At 40.3% G+C, this 26938-nt stretch overlaps 1 protein-coding gene across 2 annotated transcripts in view; it reads left to right on the forward strand.

Annotated features, from left to right (window-relative positions):
• The first annotated feature begins 321 nt into the window (after positions 1 to 321).
• RHPN2 (rhophilin Rho GTPase binding protein 2) overlaps positions 322 to 26938 on the forward strand; it is a 32262-nt gene continuing 5645 nt past the window's right edge. Inside the window, exons 1-11 of one of the 2 annotated variants that reach the window (XM_014270999.3) lie at positions 322 to 1351; positions 11856 to 11971; positions 15143 to 15271; positions 17982 to 18057; positions 19044 to 19121; positions 19770 to 19894; positions 20829 to 20995; positions 23309 to 23496; positions 24812 to 24968; positions 25447 to 25566; positions 25672 to 25866. In XM_014270999.3, the coding sequence (XP_014126474.2) occupies positions 1289 to 1351; positions 11856 to 11971; positions 15143 to 15271; positions 17982 to 18057; positions 19044 to 19121; positions 19770 to 19894; positions 20829 to 20995; positions 23309 to 23496; positions 24812 to 24968; positions 25447 to 25566; positions 25672 to 25866 (1414 nt within the window). In that variant the 5' untranslated portion in view covers positions 322 to 1288. Of the gene's footprint in view, positions 1352 to 1877; positions 1917 to 11855; positions 11972 to 15142; positions 15272 to 17981; positions 18058 to 19043; positions 19122 to 19769; positions 19895 to 20828; positions 20996 to 23308; positions 23497 to 24811; positions 24969 to 25446; positions 25567 to 25671; positions 25867 to 26938 lie in introns of those variants that run through there. The other variant, XM_074551084.1, reaches the window with a different exon arrangement.

A 26938-nucleotide genomic window follows, 5' to 3' on the forward strand; every position in this document is an offset into this window, starting at 1 on the left:
TTTTGATGCTAAATGTGCAGGAAGCTCTGCAGGTAAGGCACAGCTAGGAATAGGAACCAATATTGGCAAATTCCAATATTTGGAATTGGGAAGCTCTGTGGGTTAGGCATGGCTTGGAATAGAAACCGATATTGGCAAATTCCAATATTTGTGTTCAATAACATTTGCGAAACCAATTACACAAGGGAGTGTTTCAGACAGGTGGTCTGCGCAGCACGAATCACTGCAGACCTCGGCAATGTTGAGGTTGGTCCCACAGCAGTTTCCTGGAGCAGGGCCAGCCCTGCTCAGCCTTTCACTGAGATATCGCTGTCGTTTTTAGGGACGCGGGCTCCGGCTCCTCTCCCACGCTTTACACAGATCGGGGTGCGGGCGGCCGGGCGCCCAGAGGGGGCAGGGAGAGACCAGCGCTGCCAACCGTGGGTCGATACCCTCCTCAAAGCGGTCAGTGCCGAGCGGCCGTAGGGGCCACAGGCCCACTACGGTGACGCTCCTGGCTGCAGGCGGCATTCCCGGGGCCAGGAGCGCCCCTCTCCGAGGAACGAGCCGCTGTGAGGGGCAGCCATCCCCGGGGCTGGGAGCGCCCCCATCGGGGGAACGAGCCGCTGTGAGGGGCAGCCACCCGCGGGGATGGGAGCGCCCCTCTCAGGGGAACGAGCCGCTGTGAGGGGCAGCCACCCGCGGGGCTCGGAGTGCCCCCATCGGGGAAACGAGCCGCTCTGAGGGGCAGCCACCCGCGGGGAGCCTCCCCTCTCCGAGGCGGTGCCCGGGGAAAGCTGGTGGCGGCCCCACGGTGCCGGGAGCGGCCGCTCCGGGTGGCCACCCCCAGGGGCTGTGGCCAGGCTCGGCGGCGCGGGAGACCGCGGGGAAGCTCCAGGAGGCGAGCCGTGCCTTCGAGGCGGCCAGCCGGACTCCGGCACGCTCCAGCGGAGAACGGCCGGAGGGCCGGGGAGGAGCGAGCCGAGCCGCCACCGCGCTGCGGGGCTCTCAGTCAGCCACAGCCACCGCCCTTCCCCGCACGAGAGGCACGTCAGCCACCCCACCGGGGATCTCTTCTACGGGACGAGACCCGGGGGTCGCTGCAAGGACCTCCACTGGACCACTGGGCGGCGGAGGAGCAGCGCCGTGGGGCGGGGCAGCTCCTCCCCGCCACCACCGGAGGTGGGGCCGGGCGGTGCCGTGGGGCAGCGCTGGCATTTCCGCAGGGTCGTGCTTTCGCCGAGGAGAGCTCGTCTCGTAGCAGTAGCTGGCGGACGGACAGACGGACGGCTGCTCGGCCCGCCCGAAGATGACAGACGCCCTGCTGCCCCGCCAGGCGGCGGAGCCGGCGGGGGACGGCTACTTTCGGAAGGTGGGAGGCTCGGTGGCCAGCCCGGGGCGGGTGGGTTGCGTGCACAGTGGGCTGTGTGCCCGGGGCAGCGCCTCCCGAGGGCGGCTCGGCGCTGGGGTCCCCTCTCCGCCGCTCTGGGTTTGCTTTCTCCCGGCGGAGCGCTGTGGGCTCCCTCCTGTGGCTGCCCACAGGGAGCTTTGGGGGAGGCGGGATGGGGACCTGGCCCTGAGGGAGCGCGGCCGCTCGGATCCCGCAGCCCTCCTCTGTTTCTGAGCTGGGCGTCTCCCTGAAGGACCGACCCCTCGTAGCTGCCCAAAATAAGTCAAATTGCACTTGTCCGCCGTCTTTTTGCTGTCGTTATTTATTTCTCCCCCTGCTCTCTTCCCCGGTTTCGCTGCGTCTCCTCGCGCGCTTTCTAGTAAATTGCTTTATGTACCTGTAAGAAAGTTTACTGGAGTAAGGTAACGAAGTTAACAGATTCATTAGGAAGTTCCTAATGAACATCTGCCCTAATTACTTTTCAGACTGACTGGGCGGCTTATGCCATAACCTGCACCTGAGTTCTTTCTGCACAACAGTAATTAGAGTTAAGTATCGCCTGTAATGCAGCCCTGTGGGGTTCTGTGAACTTCGCTGGAGGTAAAGGGCACGCAGTAAATGCCGTTTTCAGAGAGCTCTGCTTCGGCCTTCCCTCGCTGTTTTTAAGTTCTCAGCACCTGTAAATCCCGTCCATAGGTTCATGGGGGTTTTGGTGTTGGTTTCGGATCCAAGACGATGAACTGTCTAGTCTATGGAGGGGGTAAAAAAAGCGCTGCATACACCGGGTTCTTGCTGCTCGCCTTTGCGCAGAAATAGCCCCATTGCGCACTTAGCAACCACCTGGATTACCTGGCAGGGAGGCACATAGGCTTGGCTTTGTTGCCCTGTTTACAGGCTGTTAGATTTTTTTGCCACACTATTTGTCAAATTCATGAACATTGCCCTTTAGCAGAGGAGCTGTTTTTAGCTGAAAAAAGCCGAGCTTTACCTGTGCCAGCCATGCAGCAAGGAATCTCTACCACCTTGTAAATAACTAGAGAGACTGAAACAGAACTTGGACCAAATCTTGTCTGGCTTTCTCATTTGAGTAGTCCTACTATAATATTTGGTCAGTAAATCACTTTTTTCTTAGTATCTAGCAGAATGTTCAATCTTTAGCAGTCTTTCCCAGTCATACCATGTGGCCAAGTTGTAATTATTTAGTTTTCGTAGCTATATTTTCTACTCTGTAGGAAGCTCATAGGCTGCCTTGAGGCATGTTAGTGAAAAAGTTGATTTTTCATGAACTAAGTTACTGATAAGGACTAACTGAAGTTTAGTAGCCAAGTTGTGCCTCAGGTCATAAGAGTAGTAGATATTCTACACTCAGACTTGCTAAAAGACTTACTTTGTTTTAAATTGCTTTATGTTGCAGTTATGGTTGCTGAAACAGTATCAGATCAGTGTAAAGCCTATTGGACAAGAATGAAGTTTTTCTCATATATGAAAGTACTGTAAGATCAATTTAATACCTAATCAGGAGCATCTTTCCTATTACTTACTGCTTTAAGACATAAGTAATGAAAAGTTGAGAATCTGATAAAATCTGAATGAGCCGCATGCTTGCCTCTGTTCCCTCAGATCTTGGAAAGGTTCTGCCAGCTCATAAGTGTCTTTATTAAAGTTATGAATTTGAGATTAGGCTAGATGCTCAAAGCCTTTAGTCCCTAAAAGTAAGAAGGAATATTGTATAACTTGTTATATGTTAGTTAAATGGTCTGAAAAGTCAGAGCTTTAATTCTGATTTAGAAGCTCTAGGTGAAGAGGGAGGAAAAACAAAACACAAGAAAAATGGACCAAAACAATCTCTCTCCTGGAATCTTTAACCAGGCACAAGCTGTGGACCCGAGGAGATTCTTTAAATGTGGTATCTCTATGTTCCTGTGAACGGTAAACTTGGTGATTTCATGTGACTGAGATTAGTGACAGCTTTGGATGGGTGTCCTTGGGCCTTCCCCCTTCCCCTCTGAGTTATCTTGGTGTTGTTTTCTTCTTCCTTCCTAAATCACCGTTTGTTTTCCTGAAAAGATCTGAGGGCTGGTTTACTACATTCGTTGGTGCAGAATCACATCACTTTCCAAGGGTAGTCCTTGTGTTTTTAGGTCAAAAAAGGTACTTCTTTAATTGACTTTTTTTATTCTGTAAGCTGTGTAGCAGGGTGAAAACACTTGCTTTGCATAGTCCTGCTCAAATGTGGCTTCCAAGCACTACTTACACAGTGAGGTTGCCTCCCATACTTTCTAAGAAATATTGTGCACAATGAAATTTTATAATTGAGAAAAATTGGGCAATTCATACCATATCAAATTGGTTTTTATCAAGACTTTTGATAATTTATTTTGATGAATGGATTACTATGGAAATTGTGCTCAAAATCTCTCTTGCTCTTTTATGTATTATACTTTTTGAAATTTTAAATACAGCATACTGGAAAGCAGCCCTGACTATCCCCAAGATGCAGTATGTTAAACAACTTAATTTTTGCTTAGTGCCTTTTTTTATTTTTTTTTTAATGTAGGGAGGGGACCCCATAAAACTGTGACTGGCCAGAAATGGGGACACAGGTGCATGGTCATGGTTCCTGCTTTGACTTGTGGTGCCACACTAAAAAGTGACTCTGCCATGAGTCTGAGATGTGATGGGTGCCAGGAGCTGAAGTCCACTTGCACCCTTTCTCAGCTTTACCCTCCCCATTCCCTTCCAGTGATGTCAGAGCTGCTCCACATGGACCTTTTCCCTTTTCCCACTATCTCCTTTTTCCCTGTGGCAAAGATTTATCATTTATATGTACAAAATAATTTTTTTTTCTTTAAACCTGTAAGACACTTTGAGCTGGCTCAGTGCTGGTATGTCTTTTGTTGGTGATTTTTCTTTTTTAATTACCTAATTTTAATGAAATTACCTGTGCAGCCACACAGGGTTCATATAACTCTATCACTGTTGCTCCGTTCACTTCCTCAATATATTGCCCTTCCTAAACAATCTTCTTGAGCTCTTTGATATCTGCAGCCAAACTTGTGAGAAGAATTTTACTTCTAAAAGCAAAACAGACAAAAACAAAAAATATCCTTTGTGGTGTCCTGAAGAGGAGGGTATGGCAAAAGGGAAGAAGCACCTTACTTTCCATCAAAGAGAAGATAGAGCTTCTGCCTGGAACTTTAATTTCTGGATGATAATGTAGCAGGAACTGGTTTTGCTGCTGTTGTGTTTATCTTGGCTTGTTTCAGTGTACACTGCCAGGGCACACTGTACCTGTTCTCCTGGGTGGTGTGAGAGCTCTTGGGCCATGAGCTTCATATCTTGACCTACTGTGTGTGGAGTTTCACATTCCTGCACTGTTACTGACAGCAATCTGTGAATCAGCCATGCATGTCCCACACATCCATCCACATTCTGCCCCCAGTCCATGAAAATAATGACAAAACTAATGGTAACAGCAAAGAACAATTTGTTTTAGAAGCATTTAGACAGGAAGCATTTTTCAGCAGACCAATAGTAATTAAAGAAGGTCATGTGCTGCTTTGCTTCCATTAGATGCTTCTCCCAGCCATGGTTATTTTATACACCTGCCATGGTTCTATGGCTTGTTTGCCCTCTCAAATGTCTTCCTGGTTTTTTTAGTTATCTTTTAATTCTTATGAGAGAAACAGCCTTCTTTTTCAAGCTGTTCTCTCCTTTGATTTATTTATTTTTTTGCAGTACACCACTCCAGTAAGCTTTTGCAAAGTAAATATCCCTGAGGCACATCAACATACAGAGCTCAGGATATTTATGATATACTGCTCATCCAGTGCTTGTGTGATAACCTGTTAGTAGGGCTGTGCCTGCCTTATTTTTGTTTGTTTGTGGGCGGTTTTTGTTTTCCTTGTTGGGTTTTTTGGTGGGAGCAGAGCAGGGAAGAGATACCCAGCAAGTTCTTTCTACTCTGTTTCTCCCACCTTGACTCACTGCTTTGTAACACTACACTGGCCATATTTTCGAAGTTCTCTCACCAGTCAGAAAGCTGCAATAAGTGGTAAGAAAAAAGCATAGTTCATTTTCTGAGGTTAACATTTCTGCAGCTCTCTAGCTTTGGCTGGCTCAACGTGAGACATCCCAGCTTCAGCTGGGCTGCTCTGGATAGCAGTCCACTGTGCTACACAGAGGACAGCTAGCTTAATAAATCTCTAGATTCTGATCAGTTGAACAAAGGTGCATAATTTTATTCTCTTTCTAAGCTTTGCTTTCATGTGTGAGGCTAGATCCCTATCACACAGAGCCAGCTGATTCTGAATGAATGACTGTGTATTAGTCCCCTGTGTCAGGGAAGAAGGCTAAAAGCAGGAGCAGGCAGCTCCATAAGTGAAGCACCAGACTGAAAATAATGATAAGGTATGGTAACTAGCTCATGAATCAGCACTTCCCTAATTAACTCTGTGGCCTTCCCCTCTTTTTGAGCTTTTTTCTGCAGGGCTTCCCCCCACCTGTTGTTAATGTATCAGTTTACCAACCTGCCACACCTGTCCTGCCACTGGGGTTTAGCTCACGGGCTTCTTTTAGAGTCATTAGTAGCCAGGCAACCATCAACATTAGCATTGCCACAGGAATATTTATTTGGCTATTTGTTCTCTTTCCACTTGTCTGGCAGGACAGAAACAACTTAGCAATGATTCATAACCCTTGTCATCCAAAGTCCACTCATTATATACAAATTCATGTTTGTAGGCCTTCATGTGAAACTAAGAATCATCTGAAACTTGGTTAGTCAAGAGACAGACATCTCTGATGAAATATGAATGTTAAATTTTGCTTAGTGAGTGCTGTGACAAGATGGAGTTCATGTAGGAAATACATATTTGGGGTCCAATACAATAATTACTTCTTTAACTTTGTATTATGGGCCAGGCACTTAGAACTATAAAATACTTCGTTGATAGCAGAAGTAGACCAGGCTCTGGAAGACCAGATCTTCCCAACCTCTGTATTAAAACAAAACAACAACAACAAAACACTCAGATAAAACTTGTGCTTCTGAAAGATCTGCGGTTACAGCTAAATTTTCAAAACTGAACTAGTGGTAATCTGCAATCTGCACAAAGAACCATTAATTATAGTACTGCAGGAAAGCAAGGAAATGACAGTTTAGCAGGACTTGTAGAAATACTGGTGTGAATATGCTGTTTGCTATGATTGCTGCCAGAACCAAAGCATAAGTTCCATCCACAGCTGTTATTTAAACATGCATGTTTAAGTACCTGGAGGATATGGCCATTTGTGTACACTGCTGGGCTCGACAAGCTGCACAGGCTGGAAAGGACTGTTCTCCTTTCAGCAGGGAGGCACACCCAGTTTCACCTCTGTGTCACCTTCAGACCCTGTGGCTCATCTTTAAAAGTTCAAACCACTACTCTGTGAAGCGTATTTATGTTAATGTCGAATACTTACTGCCATTACTCATTGTTTGGCAAACAGTCATGATTTTTGCATTTATCATGACTAGACTTCTGATGTGAACTATGTAGAAATGCTGTTTGGGAAAGGGATCTTCTGCATGGAGGAAGACAAAACTAAGCACTTGCTTGGACCTGTTTGCTAAATAATTTTTTAGTGTACAGAATTTGTGCTTTTTACACAAGGGGGTGTCTTTCCCATACTGCATTTCTTGAGGGTTTTTTTCAGATATTGGTTATTTTCATTGTTCTCTACACAGACTTCTGCCTTGTCAGATTAAGCTCTTTTTTGACTTAGAGATGAGGTAACTGAGAGACATTTTAAAAACTTCTATTTTTCAGTCTCATGTGAAGGGTGAGACAGTCCAGATGTTATAATTCACACCATCACAATCAGAAGTTAATTATTTCTTAATTACAATACATTAGAAGCATTTCTTGGCTTATTAATTTTTGCTACACTATGCTGTAAATGCTTTAAAGGCAATCATCTAAAATTGCTTCTCATGGGTCTTACTATAATGCATTTTTCATAGTTCAATTTCTCTAAGGTATCTAGTCTTAATCTTGTAACACTTGTTTCTAGTTCCATTTCTCTCTCAACCATGTCTGTCCTATTCTATGGCATTTCTGAGTCAGTGTTTATTATCTCAAAGTCTGCATACAGATGCACATTATGTGAGCCTTCTGTCAGGCTTGGAGAATTTTCTAGAAATCCATTTCCCACACCATCCATCAGTTTTATGGCAGCTTGATTACAATTAAGAGTTTAAGCCTGCAAATGAACACAAACTAGCTGAATGTCTTTATTCCCTGTGCAGGAGACATAAAGAGCAACATTTTGCAAAAAGTGAAATATTAATTCCTCCTTATTGGAGCCACATGCTCGAACAGGTGAGCATATCCTGAAAAGAGACTCCTCTGTCCACGAGAAGCCTCTGATCAAACCTGTCACACTTGCAGACACACTGGAGGTTGTACAGATACCTTGGTCTGTCAGTGCCTTGTCCTGTTAGGCCTAGGTTGGTTTTCCTTCCTGTAGAGAATTGTGCCTGGGGACCTGGAATAGAGGGAAATATCTCTTACACTTTCTCTTTGCAGAGAGTTTCAGAGCACTGCACTTTTGTACTCATTGTTCAGTGGGAGCTTGATCAAAAGTTCATTAAAATGAAGAGATCACCTCTACAACCTTCATGGGCTTGGGAATCAGGCAATTTATCTTCCTGAAAAATTTCTGAAGTGAAGCTGTAAAGAAGTATCTGAATGATGTCATCAAACCTGTTTGGCACACAGAAAGGGCCAGGGAGTTCTGGGAGGAAGCTGCAGCTTTTCAGAAAAAATGAAGGGCAAGGCAAGGAGACATTTTAGAAGGATGCTTGAACCAAGTGGTCAAGAAAGAAGTTGGAAGGAAATAAGTGTGTGCAAATATGGAGATCACAGGTCTGAGATGAGAATTAAATACTCAAAATGAATGCAAGAGCAAGAGGAAATAGTTGGTGAGGTTCAAATGAAAAATGGCCTGGATAGAATGGAAGGAGATAAAGCTTTGAATAGCAGTAGTAGAAAAGACCATACAACACAAAATGAAGGAAGAACAGCTTCATCCCAGAAAAAGAGCAGACAGCTCTTGTGGCTACAACACCATGTTATACACTAAAGGGTGCATTGCTTATGTCTTTGTGTATAATTGTGTGTAAAGGAACATAAAGTATTTCAGTAGTTAAAGGCCTGCTTCTAATCTGAGGTGAATGAATGAGTTTGCTGCATGTGTGTATTCCCTCCAGTAAAATGTTCATTTTCTCTGTGTGTTGTGGTTGGGCACTGGCCAAACACCAGGCACCCATGAAAGTCTCATTTGCTCATCCTCTCCTGCTCTCAGCTGGGCAGAGGAGAGGGAATGAAAAAACATTAACCAAGGGCTCATGAGTTGAGCTGAGGACTGGGAGAAAACACTCTAAGGGCAAAACAGGTTCAAATTTAAAGGCACAAAGTAAATTTAGAGTCAGAGGAGGATGACAAATAAAATAATGACAAGTAAAATAAGCCTTTAAAACACCTTTTTTCCCTGCAGCCTCTCCCTTATTCCCACCAACAGTGTAGGGAGAGAGGGTGTGGGGTTTTGGTCAGTTCAGCACCTGAGATCTGCTGCTCACTCAGGGAGAGGAGTCTTTGTTCTGCTGTGGGGTCCATCCCACAGGCAAAGAGTCTTCCCAGAACTGTTGTGGTGTGGGTTGTTCATCCACAGGATGCAGTTCTCTAAGGACAGGCTGTTCTGGCTTGGGAGCAAGGGCTCTCTGGCAGCAGGGCCCTCTCTCTCTATTCTGGTCTCCCACTGGACCCCAGCTGTCTGTGGCACCCACCCACTCAGGCCTGAGTGCTTTTCCCACAGGCTCCAGTGGATCTCTGCATCCCCTGTGCACTTCATGCGCTACAGGGGGACAGTTTGTTTCACCATAGTCCTCATCACGGCTGGCTAAGAAATCTCCACTCTGACACTTCAAACACCTCTTCCCTTCTTTCTTTCCCACTGACTTTGGTGTCACCACATTGTTTTCCCTCACATGCCCTTGCTTCCTCCTCTTCTCTGACTAGAAGAAAAACTGCTCCTCCTAGGTACCATTAGCAACAAATTCCACCAATTCAAAGATTCCTGCAGGATCCCACTGTTATCTTACTGCAGGGGTTCCATACTGTTGTCTCCTTATCACAAAAGTTCCACACCTTCTTGGTGTTTCTTGTGGGCAGCTCCTCAGAGCACTGCCTCTTTCTCCTTCACAAAGCAGCCAACCAACTCCAATTTCCCTCTCATCCAGCTGCCCCACTCTTTTATAGCATCTTCGTCTCGTTGCTTACAGCTGAGGCCTGGTAAAGTCAGGCCTGTTCCTAATCTGTGATAATTGGCCCAGCTGCACCTCCTTAGGGGTAAGATTACTTTCTACACTAGCTTTATTTTCTTGTATTCTATCTGCCTACATCTCACCATGCTGAGAGGTTGATTTTGTCCAGGTTCCCTGTCAGAATTGCTCACCATGTTTCCACTGCTGGCCAGGGGTGGCCAGGCAGGCAGGGCATGGCTTGAGCTGCACTGAGATGGTGCCCACAGCACCTCACCATCCCTGGGGAAACCCACATGTGCATTGCTTTGATTTTCTTCTTAAATGTGGCATCACAGAGGCATTGCCAACCTCTCTAACTGAGCCAGCAGCGTGGCCATCTTCAGAGCCATCAGAGATTGGCTCTGTCAGACATGGTGGAAGCTTCTAGAAGCTTCTCACAGAAACCACTTCTGTGGCCCCCACTGCTAAACAACTGGGCTGGGCTAACCCAACACAACGTGACAATCTTGCTGTGAGAGCTTCCTCAATGAAGAGAGCTGTGGGCTTGTGCTGTGAGTGGTATTTCAATGCAGAAACATTTCAGTGCAGTAATTCAGTGTGGTGTGGTTTTTACACAGCAAATGGTGCTTCTGAAGATGTTTGCACAAGCTCCCTGTCATTTGACCTATTTATTACAAGCTTTTCAAACTAGATATGTAGAATTAATATTATTGGGCTGTGTGCCTTCTCAGTTGAACTAAAGTAATCTGGTTTCATCAGCTCATTTCTCTGTTATCAAGTCAATTTGCTTTCGCTTGACAACAAAAACAAGAACTGAACTTCATGATCAGAATGCCATGTTCTATTTAAATACTCAGTTTTGTTTTGCTGGTATGCCATTGCTTGACCACTCATAGTTAGAGCTTGTTAATAGATTTTTAAATGCTCATATAAGAAAATCAATTTTTTCTAGTCAAAACTCAGGGAGAGGTGTGCATAATTTAGTGGCTGGAGTAGTTGAAAGAGGACTTAGAGAGGTCTGAGCCTCTTTCTTGTGTAGCCGACAATACAGTAGGACTCTGATAAGCTTTGTAATGATACCCAGTGAGGCCGCTCAAAAGGACATTCTTCACTTAAGGGTAAGCCTTAAAACAGTGATTTGCTTCAGAATTATTAGTTAAGGCCCCAGGGATGTGCTGGCATACTCTTGACTATTAAGATTCAAAGGCATTTGATACTTTTTAAAAAATGGGTGGCAGAAGCAAAGAATAAATTGTGTAAGGGAAATTTCTAACCTATTTTAAAAAGGTGTTAAAATCGTGTTTCCCTTAAACAAAAAAAGGACAAACATGCAGTGCTATTCATCTGTAGCAGTTTTAGCTTATCAGTGCTCAGAGCACAATGGCTCAGCCCTGCTCAAACACAGGTTTCAGCACTTTGAGTCTGGTACTTGTGTGAGGTATGCACACACACGGGAGCATTCTTGTGAATTCTGGATTTCACACTTTACTCTTTAAGAGCCTGATTTGATAAGAGTCTGACAGTGTAATCATTTTGCCCTGTTAAGCTCTATTTTGGTAAGTTTGAGGTGTGAAGAGAGAAGGAGGGAAAGGAGGAATTGTACTGAAGGTCTGAGCCACCAGAAGGAAAGATCAGAGACCCTAAAAGTGAGAGCAGATTTTTGAGCCCAAACTTTGAGCAGCACAGTCTGTTTTGAACAGAGTTGCATTTCAAGGCTGCTTATATCCCAGTATGGAGCTCTGATATTTTACAAGGGTTAAGCAGAAGCTTTGATGGGAGTTGCTGTCTTGCCAGATACTATTTTCATAAAATCCTACAAACTTTAGAACATTCTGTCAAATTTGGCTGTATTTGCAAAATATCTTGAAAATATTTTTAGGGGAGAAGAGAGTGGCTCTCATGTGTTCTTAAAGTTTAAAGCAGATATTTTATGTTTGAATTTTGATGTTAAAATGTACTGTGGTTATGGTCTGTTTTGGTTCTAATGACCAAGTTTGAGGCCAGAAATACCTTTGTTAATGTCAGATCATCATTGCTGTCAAGGTAGCTAATTTGTATTCATACAGAACCTATGCCTTTAACATTGAATCTAAACGAACCCTTAAAGCTCATTTAAATTCAGTGTTAGTTCTTTTGAAGTTTCTTCCAACAGCAACAAAAAATTTATTTTCTTAATTTTAGGGATGTAATCCTCTTGCTGAGACTGGACGAAGCAAACTGCAAAATCAAAGAGCTGTTCTAAACCAACAGATCTTAAGAGCAGTGAGAATGAGAGCTGGTGCTGAAAATCTTCTCAGGTATGTCTCATGGTTTCTTGGTTTTCTTGCCCTACCAACAATGGTTTAATTTAATTTTTTAAAAGTCTCTTAGCTATTGTATTTTCTCCTTTTTTTTCCCCAAACATCCTGCATCTCTTAGAATTATTTGTGAATCTCCCTGAATTTTTTTCAAGCTGTAGCTCTACAGAGCCATTATTTGCTTTCAAGTGCTCTTTTATACTACGTGTAGTAAATTAGTTGAATGTTAGACTTGCCTAGGTTGCTCTCTTTGTTCTGCTTTATTGCTAGTGATAATGGCTGAATATTGTGATGAGTCCCTTTTACTCCTCAAATCAAATCAAATAAAGGTGTTGCCTCTCTGCTGTTGGCTTTTTCCAAGATCCTTTAGTTCTGTGCTGCCAAGTAGAAAGGACCGTCCATTGCCTTCTCTACTCCCTGTGATAATGTACAGGAGTAGCACACATCTAATTTGAGCTGGGTTACCACCAGCTGCCTCCAAATTCTCCTGCAGTTTGAGGTAACTTCATCTATTACATTTTGTCAGGAGATGTTTCCATATGTGGCAGTCTCCATAGGAATAGCCTGATGTTGACTCTGTGATTAACTCTTTGATAAACAGCCTGTAGGTTTCCAATCTTACACAGCAGAACTGGAAATAATCCCAATTCTCATCTGCAGTAGTTTCCTGTAGTGTCTGTTTCTCTGCAACTGGAGCAACAATGGGTCTTCAAAACCAAAATCTAATAAATATACTTAAGGAAGTGAAAATGCTTGGATAAATTAAATTTTCTTAAACTTGCCATTAATCAATGGGTTGTCTGTTACCTGCTTTTATCTCCACTCCTGCAAGAGATGTGACAGGTTGGAAACTTAAATAATTTTAGCCTCTGTGACTGGCTTAAGTGTGCTTTGTTTTCTGGTAATTAACTTAAGGAGTGAGACTTAGAGTTTTACTGCTTTTTGTATGGCTAGCAAAATTATTATACCTGCTTTTGAAGCAGAATGCTTCGTTCAGGTAATGTTTCTGCTTGTTGGTTCAGGAGTGTTTGGGAAGGGCTAAGGAGATGAGTAATATCTAATGTGGAAACGGGTAACATTTAACCCAGATATCCTAAAGTTCAGTTGCTGCTGCCAGTATTAACTGCTGAAATAATGAAGCTGCTGTTTACAGGAGTGGGAATTAAATCTACTTAAGAGTAGAGGAACAGACTGACCTTTAAGGTTTTAGAAATCTAAAATGAATTGACACCTGTTGATCTATTAAAACTTGTTAGTTCTTTGAAAGAAACAATTTTATAAGTAACCTGACCACCAGACAGTTCACAGGATTAGTTGTATCTACAGTCTCCTAAGGAAAAACGTAAACAAGCTTTATGTTTGCAGTTTCTGTTTGAATTTCATCAAGTTCTAAAAGAAACAAACCAATTGCTGTCCACAAGAAGCCTCCTGGAGTAGAAATTGAGAAAAAACTGGAAAAACAGGTTTCTTTACTTTTGGCTGAAAGTAAGCACTAGGCTTGAAGCACATATTCCACATAGTGCAAAGACTTTTGTTTTTAGAGTTTCTAAAAGTCACTTTCTCCTTTTTATTGGAAATTAAAATTAAATTCAGTGTAGAGTTATGTGAATCTTGACAATATCACATTGCCCCTGTAGCTGTCTTTCACTGGTTGATACTCAGAAGTATGTCTGCAGTGTAAAAAACATGAAAAGGTCATCAAATAAAATGGACATGGATGTTCACAGCCATAGGGAAAATAGAGAAGTAAATTTGGATGGAATTTTGGGGTTTCTTACAGAGATATTAGAATCCCTCCTGGGGAGGATGGTAAGCTAGACCAGGCATGGAGCCTTAATACATCACAATTAAAGTGCTTGTGGTATCAAAAGTTGCCCATTTATCTGTGGGGTGCTGCCTTTATCAAGGAAGGTCCACCCCACCATATGTTTGTGTCCTGTTTGGTTTATCAAGGCAACAGAGGTTAACATTGCTTAATTGAAGCAATCCAAAGTATTCTCCAAAGTACAGCATAGAAAAATCACAGATAACTGATTTTTAATATGAAAAACAAACTTAGAATCTTAGTTTTGGAATAATTAGTTCTTCATCAAGGTGCTCCATAAAACTGCACTACTACTGAGAACTCTCACTACTGGAGAACTGCTGCAAGTAGAGCCTAGATTTATGAGATGGTTGTTCATAAATATTTATGAAGGTGAATTTTGTCTTAAAATAAAGGTAAATGCAAAATGCTGCAAATTTAAGTTTGTTCTTGTCTTCAGATTCAGATTCTAATATAAGGGTACAGTATCTTAATCATAGATACCTTTTACCTTGACCTCATACCTGTGGATTTATAGATACAGGTGATTTAAGTATCTTGAATAGAGTAATATTGTAATGAAATTGTCAGTGTGGAGACTTAGATTAGAAATTATATAATACAGAATTTCTGTTAGAAATAGAATAATATAGAAAGATATAAATACACAAATAAATAATCACAAAGAAATGCTCAGGGCATGTTAAATGCTAACATCTGTTGTGCTTGCAGTTCAAAGTGTTGCCATTTAAATACATAAGTGGCTAAGGAAACAAACAAAATCATATTTGCATCCAACAAAATCAAATTATAGACAAAATTGTCTTGTATTAAAAAGATCTGGTTGAAAGATATTTCTTTCTGCAATAACTTTTGGGGGAAAGGTATTTTCTTTTAATCTTAAGATCAGAAGTCTCAACAGAGCTTTATTCAATTTATAACATGGGGAAGTCTCTGTTGAAGAATGTCTCCTGACTCCTCTCACCTCCACCCACCTATCTTCTACATAGGAAAAAAAAATCACATAATCTGAAAATAAGATAGTAATTCTGATTAAGATGCATTAGTTTTGTTGATTAATGTATCTGAAAATAACTGAAATAATCTGAAACTCTTAATCATACATGGAAAATCTGCATTATAGGACATTTTCTGTGGCTGCATGCTATTATCTGGAAACTATCCCAGGCACTCTCTTGACAGAAAAACCTAATAAATTCTGAAACATGAGATCCTGTATCATCTCTTAAGGAGATAAAAAGAAATCTTAAAAATGCTGAGAATGCTTGCATTGGAGGTTGAAGGGGGTCAACCAAGCTTGCAGAAAACCTTTTCCTGAGCAATAAAACATTGATGTGTCTCTGCAGAGCAACCACCAACAACAAAGTACGGGAGCAAGTACTGCTGGAACTCAGTTTTGTCAACTCAGACCTGCAGATCTTAAAGGAAGAATTGGAAGGACTTAACATCTCAGTAGAAGTTTATCAAAATGCAGAGTAAGTATAAAGCTAAGTGATTCAATTATTAACAGATCTTCTGTTTACCCTTGAAAACAAAATTGTTTCTAGGTGAGTGTGAATGTTGGACAGTGATCGTGTGAAAGAGCAGAGCTTGATAGGAAGGGAACATACTTGGTGGTGGATTTGTTGACTGAGGGTTTGTCTGCATATTTGTCCTTCTCTTGGGAAATGTGTGCCACTACTCCTTGGATGTGGAGTTCCCTTGAGGAGAGGAGTATTGTGAGAACTGAAAGCTCCTGGTGCTGTACTGTAAGCAGTTGGCACTGGGCAGAATTCCCATTGGAATGGGAATTTGGCTCAGTGCATTCTGCAGTGAGCAAACTTAGCCATACAGTAAAATCTCTTCTCAAATGTGGTGCATTCAGCAGTCCCTGGAGCTGGGGAACAGAAACACGGTGCTGATCTGATGTTTACAGTAGCCTGGGTAATCTTGAATGTGTGACCTTCAGTGACAGAAAAACATACATTTCTTGGTTAAAGCAGAGGAATTTTTAGTAGATGAAGCTGGATTTTTTCCAAGATATTTTCCTCCACTGTGAAGAGCACATTAAATTGCAATGGATTCCTGAAAGATAAAACTTCAAAGTTAAGGAGTATTCATTGCCTGCCTACTGAAATGATTTCTCTATCAGTTCTATACCTTGTTCCTCCTAAAACTAAAATATTTACTATTTGATCAAAAGCAGCTCAAGGTACAAATACACATGCTTCATGTGATGGGGGTATAATTTTAGGTCCCTCTTAGCACTGTTCTCATTAGGTGTTAAACTTCCAGGTGGATTACAAGGAATTCTTAATGTAAAAGGATGGAGGGAGGTAACTTCCAGGGAGGTAACTTCCAACTGAATGCTGACTTGATGCAAAATACCTATGTTGTAGTTTTCCCAAACAGCCACTTGTGCTAAACTTTTTACTCTCCACCCCCATGGCAAACTTTGACAACTATTTGATGTAAAAATATTTTGGGGTTTTTTTGGTTGCTCTTTTTGTTTTGAGATTTGGGTTTCTTGTTCAAGATTTTACTGTTCTTCATAGATGCACGTGAGCACAGAGAGCAGTTACAGCTATGGAAATGAGAGCAGGGCTCCACAAGAACTATTTCTTCTTCTAGCTAAAGAATATTAAAAATATTTGGATTCTCACTGAAGGCTGAGCAGTAGGCAGGCAAAAGCCTTGAGGCTGGACAGCAAAATGCTTGTTATTCTCTCCTGATCCTACTTTCCCAGTCTATTTTGAATGGTGTTTTGCCTTTCTTATTCTTAAGCTCTAAATGCTTTTCATGTTTCATCAGCTAAAATATTCCCTGGAAGTGCTGTCCAGCCCTTAGCAGTAAGTAGCTATTAATAGTTGTTCTGCCTATTGTGCATGCAGTTGTTAACACAGGGTCACACCCATGGTTTGCTGCACTACCCTCTATTGTGTTACAACAATGTAAGGGTTGGCCCTCCCAGTGCTTGCACACATTTCTGCTTGATTGAGAAGGGTGATGCTGTTTCTTCTCAGTTCTGGAAATCCAGGATCACCTCCCTAAATGTTCAGTCCTCTCATGATTGGCTCCATGGGTGTGGCACCTCAGCTGTGGGAAAAAAAACTTAAATTCACTTTCTTTGAATGACCAATGCTGATATCTACAGGGCATGTGGATGGTACTAGAATGTACCATCCACAAATCAGTAAGTTAGGATTTCTTTTCCATGTGTCTCACTTCCTTGTGAGGAAAAAGTTTTGATATAATCTGTGGGAAACGTGTTGAGGTTTCTTCTAAAAGCCTCATCAGAAATCAGATCATTTGCATCACTTGAAATGGTGTTTTGGCTCTGAAGTCCTTTTCAAGCTAGCAGAGCCACTTTCTGCATCATGGACTCTTGCTCTGCTTAGGAAGCTGCATTCCTGCTGCCACTCTCTCAAGATGGAATTTTCACCAGTAAGAAGGTTGGTTTTGCTGAGAAGGCCATAAATGAACATGGGATTTCGTAGTTGGTAATGGACTGCTCTAAACAATGGTTAGACAGTCAAAAAGCTGTTTTCAGGAAAAATGAAAATATTAGATGAACTTTATAATTGCTTGATACTGATCTGTTCAATCTACACAACCAGCTATGTATCTGGAAGCAATTCTGACCTTTTTTAAAGTCAGCTCTCATCCTTATTGCCCTGTGATATTCTAGAAATTGACTTATCTGGAGGTTAACACCCAGCATTGACTAGAAATGAAGTAATTCTTGGGCTTGCTTCTCCTGGCCCTTTCTCTGTGAGAGTTGGTGCCCTTTGGCCCTGCTTCTCCCTGTGCTGCACACATAAATAACCACTACATACAGAACCATTGGAAACCTGTAAAATCCTGATTATAACTGCTGATACTTACCATGGTTCTGCTGTGGCAGATCTCCTTGCTGCTGTGGAGCTAAATTGCAGTGAGGCAGCCTTTGAGAGTCTTCTTTCTTTTGCCTGGAGGAAAAATAGGCTTAAATAATAGAGAAAAAATAAAAGTGTAGGCAAGTAGCTTTCCTCACTCTCTTCTTGAGAAGTACAGGCCATTAGCCAGGTTTTCTTGTGCAGGGAGGAGCTGTATACTTTTCTCTTTACTCCATCCATGTATGAACTTCTGTCATCAAATAAAACAAAAGTAATTATAACAGAAGCAGAAAAAAAAGTTGTGAATCTTTTTGCCTTTTTTTTTCCATAGAGAGACTTTCAGTATTCCCCTGGTACCTCTTGGCCTGAAGGAAACCAAAGATGTAGACTTCACACTCCCCCTCAAGGTGAGTTTTACATGCACATTTCAGAATGAATAGTTAACAGCAATAACTTCCATTTCAGATTTGTTTAAAGAAACAGAAGTAATTCAGGTACAAATTATTTTTTGTTTTGCCCTAAGATCAAGATTATGACATGCTAAAAATTAACTACCACTGATTTGCATCATTGCTCCTACCTAATTAGGACAAGAAGTCCAAAAATGTTATAAGAACTTACTCTTTGAAGATAGAGTTAAACCAAAGAATAAAAATTCCTTCCATGGTTTTATTTCTAATAATGGTATTGGTTCCTGGTGTAAGTGTGAGAGGAAGTAGTAATGAAGGTTTTACTCAGCATAATGTGGTGATACACCAGCTTACACTAGGATAGCTCAGTTGGGAAGCAGCATTGCAGCATTAACTCTGCTGTTTGTTGTCTGATGTACTTTGCTGACTGTTTGAACCATCCTCTGTATTTTCTGTACTTCTGTGTATTGTGCAATACAGATTTTAATCTCACAGTAAACCACCTTGTGTCACTGTAGCATTTGTGTCTATTTTTACTTCTGTGGGTTAAATTCCATGGTCAGATCATGGTACCACTTCATGTCATTGCAGCTTTGTTATTTTAAGTGGAATTGCCCTAGTGGAGCTCACAAAAAGTTGACAGTCTCTTTCTGTTAACAAGTTTTTATGGTCACTTGATCCCCTTGTCATTTTAGATAACAGAGTTTGTTTGTCCCTTTCAAAACTCTACTGAGTGTTGTTGTTTTAAAACCAATTGGAGCTAATGTAGCAGATGTTTGGTTCCTTTACACCACAGTGAAATCTAAGATACCAAATCCTAATCCTGCTGTTTTACTGTAGTCTCATTGTTACATGTTCACTGAAAGGGAGTAGACACTGTTCAAATCACAACTGAATCTATTTCCTACTGTTTGGAACTGCAGAAAAAACAGTTTAGGCTAATTTCAGATATTCCAATTTTTTATCTTTTTCTCTCTTTTTAGGACTTTATTCAGGAACATTATAGCCAAGACAGTTCAGAGTATGAAGATGAAATAGCAGATCTTATGGATCTGAGACAAGTAAGTTCAACTATGGTATACTAGGAGGTCTTTTAATATACAGTGCTAAATAACATTTGTATGGAATCAAAATACAACATTTTTACTTAGAACTTATTCTACTCCAGTTCACTTCATTTGAGACATGGTGCAAGAATGGCCATTGTCCAAGAGCTTTACAATCTCAGTAAAGAAAAAGTGAAGAAGCAGATGAAGTTATGCAAAGTGATTGAGCTATTGATGTAACTTTGTAAATTTTGTTAATCCAAGACTGTTTTTTATTTGAAAGTATTTTAAATTTAGCAGGGAGAGTGTTAAAGTGGATTAACCTGGCAAAATACTGTAGTAGATTGTTGGGTATTTCTGACTATTGTTTGTTTCCTGTACTATGCTAGCAACATATGCCTTCTCTAGCTTCCATAAAATACCTACAATCTTTATTTAATTAACTTTGAGACTCGCCAAACAGATTCTGTTTGCTTTTTTAAAGGTTGTGTGCTACTTGTGTGCAGCTGAAAAACGTTTGGCATGAATCCCAATGGCTTTAAGCTTTCTGTTCTCAGATTCCACACATTTCTATGATATGCAGAAGTCCAAGGGAAGCAGAGCTTTATCCCTGGGGTTTCAGCATTCACCCTGTAACTCAATTTTAATCTGTTGTCTTTCAAGGCCTGCCGCACTCCTAGCAGAGATGAAGCTGGCATTGAGATGTTGATAAGCTATTTCCTGCAACTTGGTTTTGTAGAAAACAGATTTTTCCCACCCACCAGGCACATTGGAGTTTTATTTACATGGTAAGTGTGGAGTTCATGTTTCTCTTTAGTACTTTTTTCCCCCCAGAACATTGGTCAATCATGAACTATCTTTAATCTGAAGTATGTCAGTCTGTGTCTCCTCTTGAATCCCTGCATGTTTTTCTTTTCTTTTATTTTCTTTTTATTTTCTTTTGTTTTCTTTTTATTTTCTTTTTTTAAGTCAAGACTAAGCCTGCATACAGTACACTCTTTACATGCTTAGAGTGAAACCATTGGCCAGATTATGATTTGGCTACAGGTTAGCACAAGGGAGAAAGAGAGGAAATAATCTTCATTTTGGACAGCTACAGATGTTTCTGAATTCTGAACCTAGATGTACAAAATGAGGACAAGGAGTGGGGTCAGACCTTAATTCCTCCCCTTCAATATGTTAAGAAGACCACTTGGGCCAGAAAAGAGAAAAGAACAACTTATTTTTTAAAGGGGAGTATTTACTATATCTGTGAGCAAAATTTGACTCTGAATTCAAAATATTTATGATGAAAAAAGATGACTACTGTGTAGCCAAGAGGAACTGTTACATTTCTAGTGAGAACTGCAAATAGAAACTTAGACACAAGCAGTAGAGGATCTGACCATGCCATTTAATCTTTGGCAGCACCTAAGTAGATACTGCCCCAGTCTGCTCTCCACCTCTGTGATGTTTTTTGGGCATTTCTGAGTTAAATGTAATGAGCTTATGGAGGCACTGCTGTAAAACCTGCTGAAAACTGTCTCAATAAAGCTGTTCCCTGCCTTGGTTAATTATGTGGATTGTCCTTGCAGAACATAATGGTGTTTCTGTTCCCCTTCCTTTTCACTGTAGCAGAACAGTTAATAATTCCACTGTTCAGTCAGAAAAACAGAATGAAAGTGCTTGCTTTTTTGCAATGGACTCTGCTAATCTTAACACTTCTAATATTTGTTTCCCAAGGTATGATTCCTTCACAGGTGTCCCAGTGTGTCAGCAAAACCTGTTGCTTGAAAAAGCCAGTATTCTATTCAACATTGGAGCTCTCTACACACAGATTGGAACAAGGTGCAATCGTCAGACCCAGGCTGGACTTGAAAATGCTGTTGATGCCTTTCAGAAAGCTGCAGGTACACATCTTAAAATAATGCAAAGGTCTTCATGCACATGTCCCCAGTCTCATTCTGATATCATAGAGATTTCTGCATTTCCTACTGGCCTGATTACACAGAAAAGGAGGAACAGGGGCATTCAAGAAGCTCAGTGAAGAGCTCAGATGAAGCTTTAAAACCTGGAAGTGCAGTCTGAACATGCAGATAAGATACTGAAGGCTGTGGTTAATGATTATTGAGCTGCAGTTCAAAGGTCAGAGTTACTGCAGTGGCATTAACTGCTTCATTCCTCGTTTCACTGCCATACCTGCTTCTACCTCAGTGGTAGCACCTTGGTGTCAAATCTGTGCAGGAGACAATTGACAGGTTTGATAAAAACCCTTAAGCCTGGTTATCCATATGAGGTCTTAAAAATTAATCTTACTTTTTCCTTTGGTGAAAGTTGCAATTCGTTGGAAGTTGACTGTTTTCCATGCATACCATGTATGGAAACATTTCCATACCTGAAACATAAACATTTTCATACCTGTTTTCCATAGATTCCAAAGGCAGACAGGTTCAAAATAATCAAGCTCTGTCCCAAGCAAGGAGAAATAGAAATTCCAATAAAGGGAATCCTTTCCCTTGAATTAACATATTATAAAGTCTTTTGTTCTCATTGGTGGCTTTTAAATAGATTTTCTGATTTGTTTTGTAAGTGTCCTCTGTTTTACACATAATATTTAAAGACATGTCCTTTGTAATTAATATGTTCTGTAGGATTTATTTCTGCACTAACACCTGTGACTGTTGGTTTGTGATGTATGGGTACTAAAAGCTGTGGAGAACAGAGGTGAATTTTCATAAATCCCCTCCTTTGAATACACAACTATTGAAAAAAAAAATTGGTATTTCTTCATGCATATTTAAAATAAATAAATCAATTATTTTTCAACCTTTCTGTTTAATCTAAAAGAAATTTCAATATTTAGGAAATTTCTTCATTTTACTCGTTCATTTTGTAAATAAAAATATATAAAATCAAATAATAAAAATAAATAAATGTTAAAAATCAATGCTTTTCACTTTAACATATTTTCAGAACAGAATTATTGCAAAACTGGAAAGGTGTTATTTGCTACCACAGTGACCTTTGCAGGGCCCCAAAGCAGCGTGCTCAGGAGGCATTTCATTGTACCTGTGCATGGTGCTGTGACACTTCATTGTGTTGGCAGGGGCAGGATACACAGTCTGTATTAACTGTTTCCCACTGCTGAATGGATGATGTTACACAGAATTTATCCTCAGCATAAGCAGAAATATGTTGAGAACAAAAATCCCCGTGTTTTCTTCCTCCTATACTTTCAGTTCTTTCAGTAGGGCACTCCATCCGTACTTAATATATGCCTGGTAAATTTGGGGTTCATTTTCTTAGTGCAAAAAGGTAGAGATGGCCACGTTTCAAATTTGTTTAATGCCATATTAAAAATTCAGATATGAGTGTAGGATGGAAAATCAAAAATCACAGACACTGTTTAGTGGGGAAATACAGCACAAGATGGCCAGAACTGAGTGTGGTGGGAGGAAGTAAGGTTACAGAAACTGTTACACCTCTGCAGGGCTGTCAGCATTGGCAAGGCAGGAGAAGTCACTGAACCAGTCTGATGAGATGCCTGCTGAGGGTTATGCTCCCATCCATGAAACTGTTACTCAGTATTGCACTACAGTTAGTGTTTGTTTCAGATTTGATAAATGATAGAAATTACTGATGTCTTGGAGGAACCAAATGTCTAGAGAACTTTTACCCTATTAAATATATTTATATATCTATAAATGAAAATTCTAAGTTACAGGCATGGATTGGAGCTTTCATTGGGACACACAATGCTCTTAGCACCATCTAAAATGAAGATTAATATTTAATTAAGTTTGTATGTTTATGTCATTTCCTTCTATCCAGAGGTTCTACTACTGTCATCCCCTGTGCAGATTTTTCTCTTTTTTGTCCCCTGTTTAAGCCACTCCCACGTATAAATCACATTCAGTTCAGCACAATCTTATCGTCAGTCTCAAGAACTTTTACAAGCAAATCTGAAGGCAGTGCCCTCAAAACTTGCAGTTTCTGTTGCTCCTCAGCAGTGTAATTTTGACAGCTGTACCTGGGGATGGTTGATGGCAATGCAAAGCAAAACCTGTAGGTCAGTCTAACTTGTTATGCACCAGGAATTCCTTCAGATTGCTGTAGTGCAATACTAGAAAATATCCTTTAAATCCTAATTATTATGGTGAATATTAGAATTAAGTTCACTTGTTTATCTTTGTAATGCTGACAAAACCATTTTGTAATTGCAGGAGTTCTAAGCTACTTAAAGGAGACCTTTACTCACACACCAAGTTATGACATGAGCCCAGCTATGCTGACTGTCCTGGTAAAAATGATGCTTGCACAAGCTCAGGAGTGTGTGTTTGAGCAGATTGGCCTTTCTGGAATACGGAATGAGTTTTTCACACTGGTAAAAATGACACAGGAAGTTGCCAAGGTAAAATATGGGACTTCAAATCTAGTCTGTAAAATAACTGCTTACAGTGCTGTGTTATTTTCTACAGCTTTTAGCAATATTGACTATTATTATTTAATATTATATATGTACTATTATTATTGTGTATACTATTATTATATGTATACTATTTTATATAATATTAATATTTAATACATTTAAATGTTAGCAGCCATTACTAGAAACCAAAAATAATATGAGGCAGCTCACAAACTACAGTTAAAAGCACAACCTTTCAAAAGAGTAAAATGTGAACAAAATTTAAATGTTATTCTAGAGTTGTTACAATTTATTTAATTCATAATTCATGGAGATTACCAGAAATAGGCAGTGAATTTGCTGAAGGTGTTTTATAAGCTATTTATGTTGGTTTTTCAAACAGTAGAGATTTTATCCACAGAACTACATACACAAGGTCACAGGATGTAAGTATTGAACACAACCTGTCTTGTTTCCCAGCTGCTGAAGGGTATAGAAACCTAAAAATCTTTTGGATTAATCCAGAAGAAGAGCTGAATTGTAACTGAGGGAGTGACCTTGACAGAGTCAGATTGGTACCTGCAGAGCTGTTCTGGGACTTGGCAGAAAATGGTGACATAGTCTTGTCCCAGGAGGTAGTGTTAATATTTGATTGAGATATGTACTAAACAATAAGTGTGCCATGAGGATATTCCTGTGCTTTCTCTGTTATTTCAGAGTAGCAGATACAAAAGTGGTTCCTTGCAAGAAAAACAGGCAAAGTCATTCATCCCAGCCCTGCAGAGCCTCTGTGATTTATCTGTAGGGGAAAGATTTTTGATTCTTTTGATCCATTAAATCAGCATTCACTGCTTGAGAAATTATTTTATTTCCTCTGTATAAAGGATTATATCTCAGTTTTAACTAGACAACATGAACTTAAGGCTATGTTTGACTCCACAGTTCCAAAGTGTGGCAGAAACCTACTGTTTGAATATGATTCACTCTTTTTTTCAACTGAATTAATGAGATATATTTGTAAATTAGGACCTGTATATTATATGGTGTTTTTATTTAACTATGAAGCCATATAGTATGACTGACTTAGTCCATCTGTTCTTGTACAAAATTGATTTACCTTTCTTGTGAGGGCAAAATCAGAGAAGACATTTCAGATTTTTCTCCAAACTTAATTCCACCCCATCCTGACTATATTTTCCCCTTCTTTGATGTGGTTGTATATGACATTATCTTAAGCCTGAATATGATATCCCTTACTTGAGATCCTACTATCTCATATTAAGTTCTAATACTTCAATTATTTGCCTTTTTTTTTTAGGTGGGAGAGGTTTACATGCTGGTCAACACTGCAATGAATCAGGAACCAGTGAAAGAAAATATTCCCTACTCCTGGTCTAAGCTGGCACAAATAAAGTCAGACCATTACAAAGCTCTGGCACATTATTTCACTGCCACCATTCTGTGTGACCATGAATGTAAGCATCATACTTCCTTATATGTTCTTATAAATAAAAATAATAAACACACCATCAGTTATAATTTGGTCTGTGAATAAGTTTTGGAGGCAATAACTTTGGTGCTTTAATATTAAATTATGTTAAATTGTGGTCATTTTCCCCACTCAAATATGAGGCCATGCTCTTTTTGTCTTCTGAGAAAAATGTGAACATTCAGTAAACTAACTTTGTCAGAAACAAATGAAAAGTTATATATCCATTATATGCTATTAATAGTTGAGATTTTATCATATGTTCTGGCCTGTAAGTATTACTTGCATATTGTAGATGATAAAAACTTGAAATTCATATTTATGTATTTATTACACATATGTAAGTTTTACTGCATTGGGAGAGAATGTAGTAATAATTCTCAATAATAATTCACAGTAATGCACCTAAAGGAACAGGGGACCAGGAGAAGTGCATGATTAATGTTTTTTATCCATGATTACAGTGCAGCCTGGTGATGATGAAGATCAGCAGGAGAAAGCCTTGTCCCAGCTCTATGACTGTGTGCCTGAAGGGCTGATGCTTCTTGATGTTCTAAAGGACAAAGTCCAGAGAAAACAATTAGGTACGTGCCACTTTCACACAGCTAGTGGCTACAATTTGAAAATAATTTGAAAGTGACCTGGTGTTCATTGTCTGGATGACCAGCAGAGGTTTTTAATGTTTGCAGGAAAGGCGCATTTGCGCAAAGCCATTGTTTACCACGAAGAAGCTCTCAGAGTCTGTGGGCTCTGCAAAAAGCTTCGCAACATTGAGGTTCTCCAGGAGGTGCTGACAGCTGCACATAAACGTTCCCTGCTCAAATATGCTCAGCAGGAGACAGAAGATGATTTCCTCAGTCTCATCCAGGCTCCAGATATACTCTGTAAGTGTGCACAACCAGAAATAAAGGGTATCTAAGCATGGGCAAATATGCTTTCATTTTTATATATCAATACATAAATTAAAGGCCTTTCCCCATGAATAGTATAATATATTAATTATATATATATGTGTATTCCATCCAGAACAGAAATAATGTAGAATATATACTGTACATTTGTAGAGGTCCTGTCATAGTTGAGATGAACACAATCCAAAGCAACATTCCATTTTCAGAAGGCTTAAAACCTGTTTTTATTCTAGCATGGATGCTTTTTATACATTCTTACAAACTCATAAGTTTACACTTTACTCAGTGGTCAGAAGAGACAAAGTGCTTATTGGAACAGGCAGTTGCAGGTTTCTCTTATATATCCTTCTTTCTTTCTTGGTTTCTGTGTCAGTGACCTTGGTAGGAAATTCTTTCAGGGCTAAGCATGGATCCTCTTATCAGACTTCTCTGTGGCTCACAGAAGTCACTTCCTTACATGTTTTCTCAGTCACAGATCAATATATTTTGATCAGTATATGATCTTGTTAGAGCTGCTTTACAGGATTTCTGTCTCTAGCAACATTGTTTTTTGGGGTAGATCACAATGGTGGTTAGTTAGAATCCAGCTTTTTTTGGTGACTATCTTGTGAGGTAGAAAAAATGGGGAAACTTGAAAAGTTCAAATTATTTGGGGGAAAACTACAGTAACTGTTTCTTGAGCCCAGCTCTTGTACTACACTGGGTTGTTAACTCAGTTTGACTGCTATTTTTTTTTTTCTACCTTAGTCCAGCTCATACAACTCTTTCCTCTTTGGATCGAGTAGGAAACTGAGCGCTGGTTTTAAAAACTTCTCAAAGAAAAATAAATTAAAGATGGGAATAGCCTAATTTTGTTCAGATGGATTTTTTTCAAGTTTTCCATATTGATACTGTGGGCTCTGTAGATATTTTTAAGGCAGTTCTGATATCTAACAAACTTTCACAAAGATTAATATTTTTCCAGCCCAGTAAGAATTTAGGACAAACTCCTGTCTAGTTTAGAATGCATTAAAAATAAATTCTGATGTCTTTTAACTAATACTTA

Source organism: Zonotrichia albicollis, chromosome 13, assembly GCF_047830755.1.
Source record: "Zonotrichia albicollis isolate bZonAlb1 chromosome 13, bZonAlb1.hap1, whole genome shotgun sequence".
Lineage (NCBI taxonomy): Eukaryota > Metazoa > Chordata > Aves > Passeriformes > Passerellidae > Zonotrichia > Zonotrichia albicollis.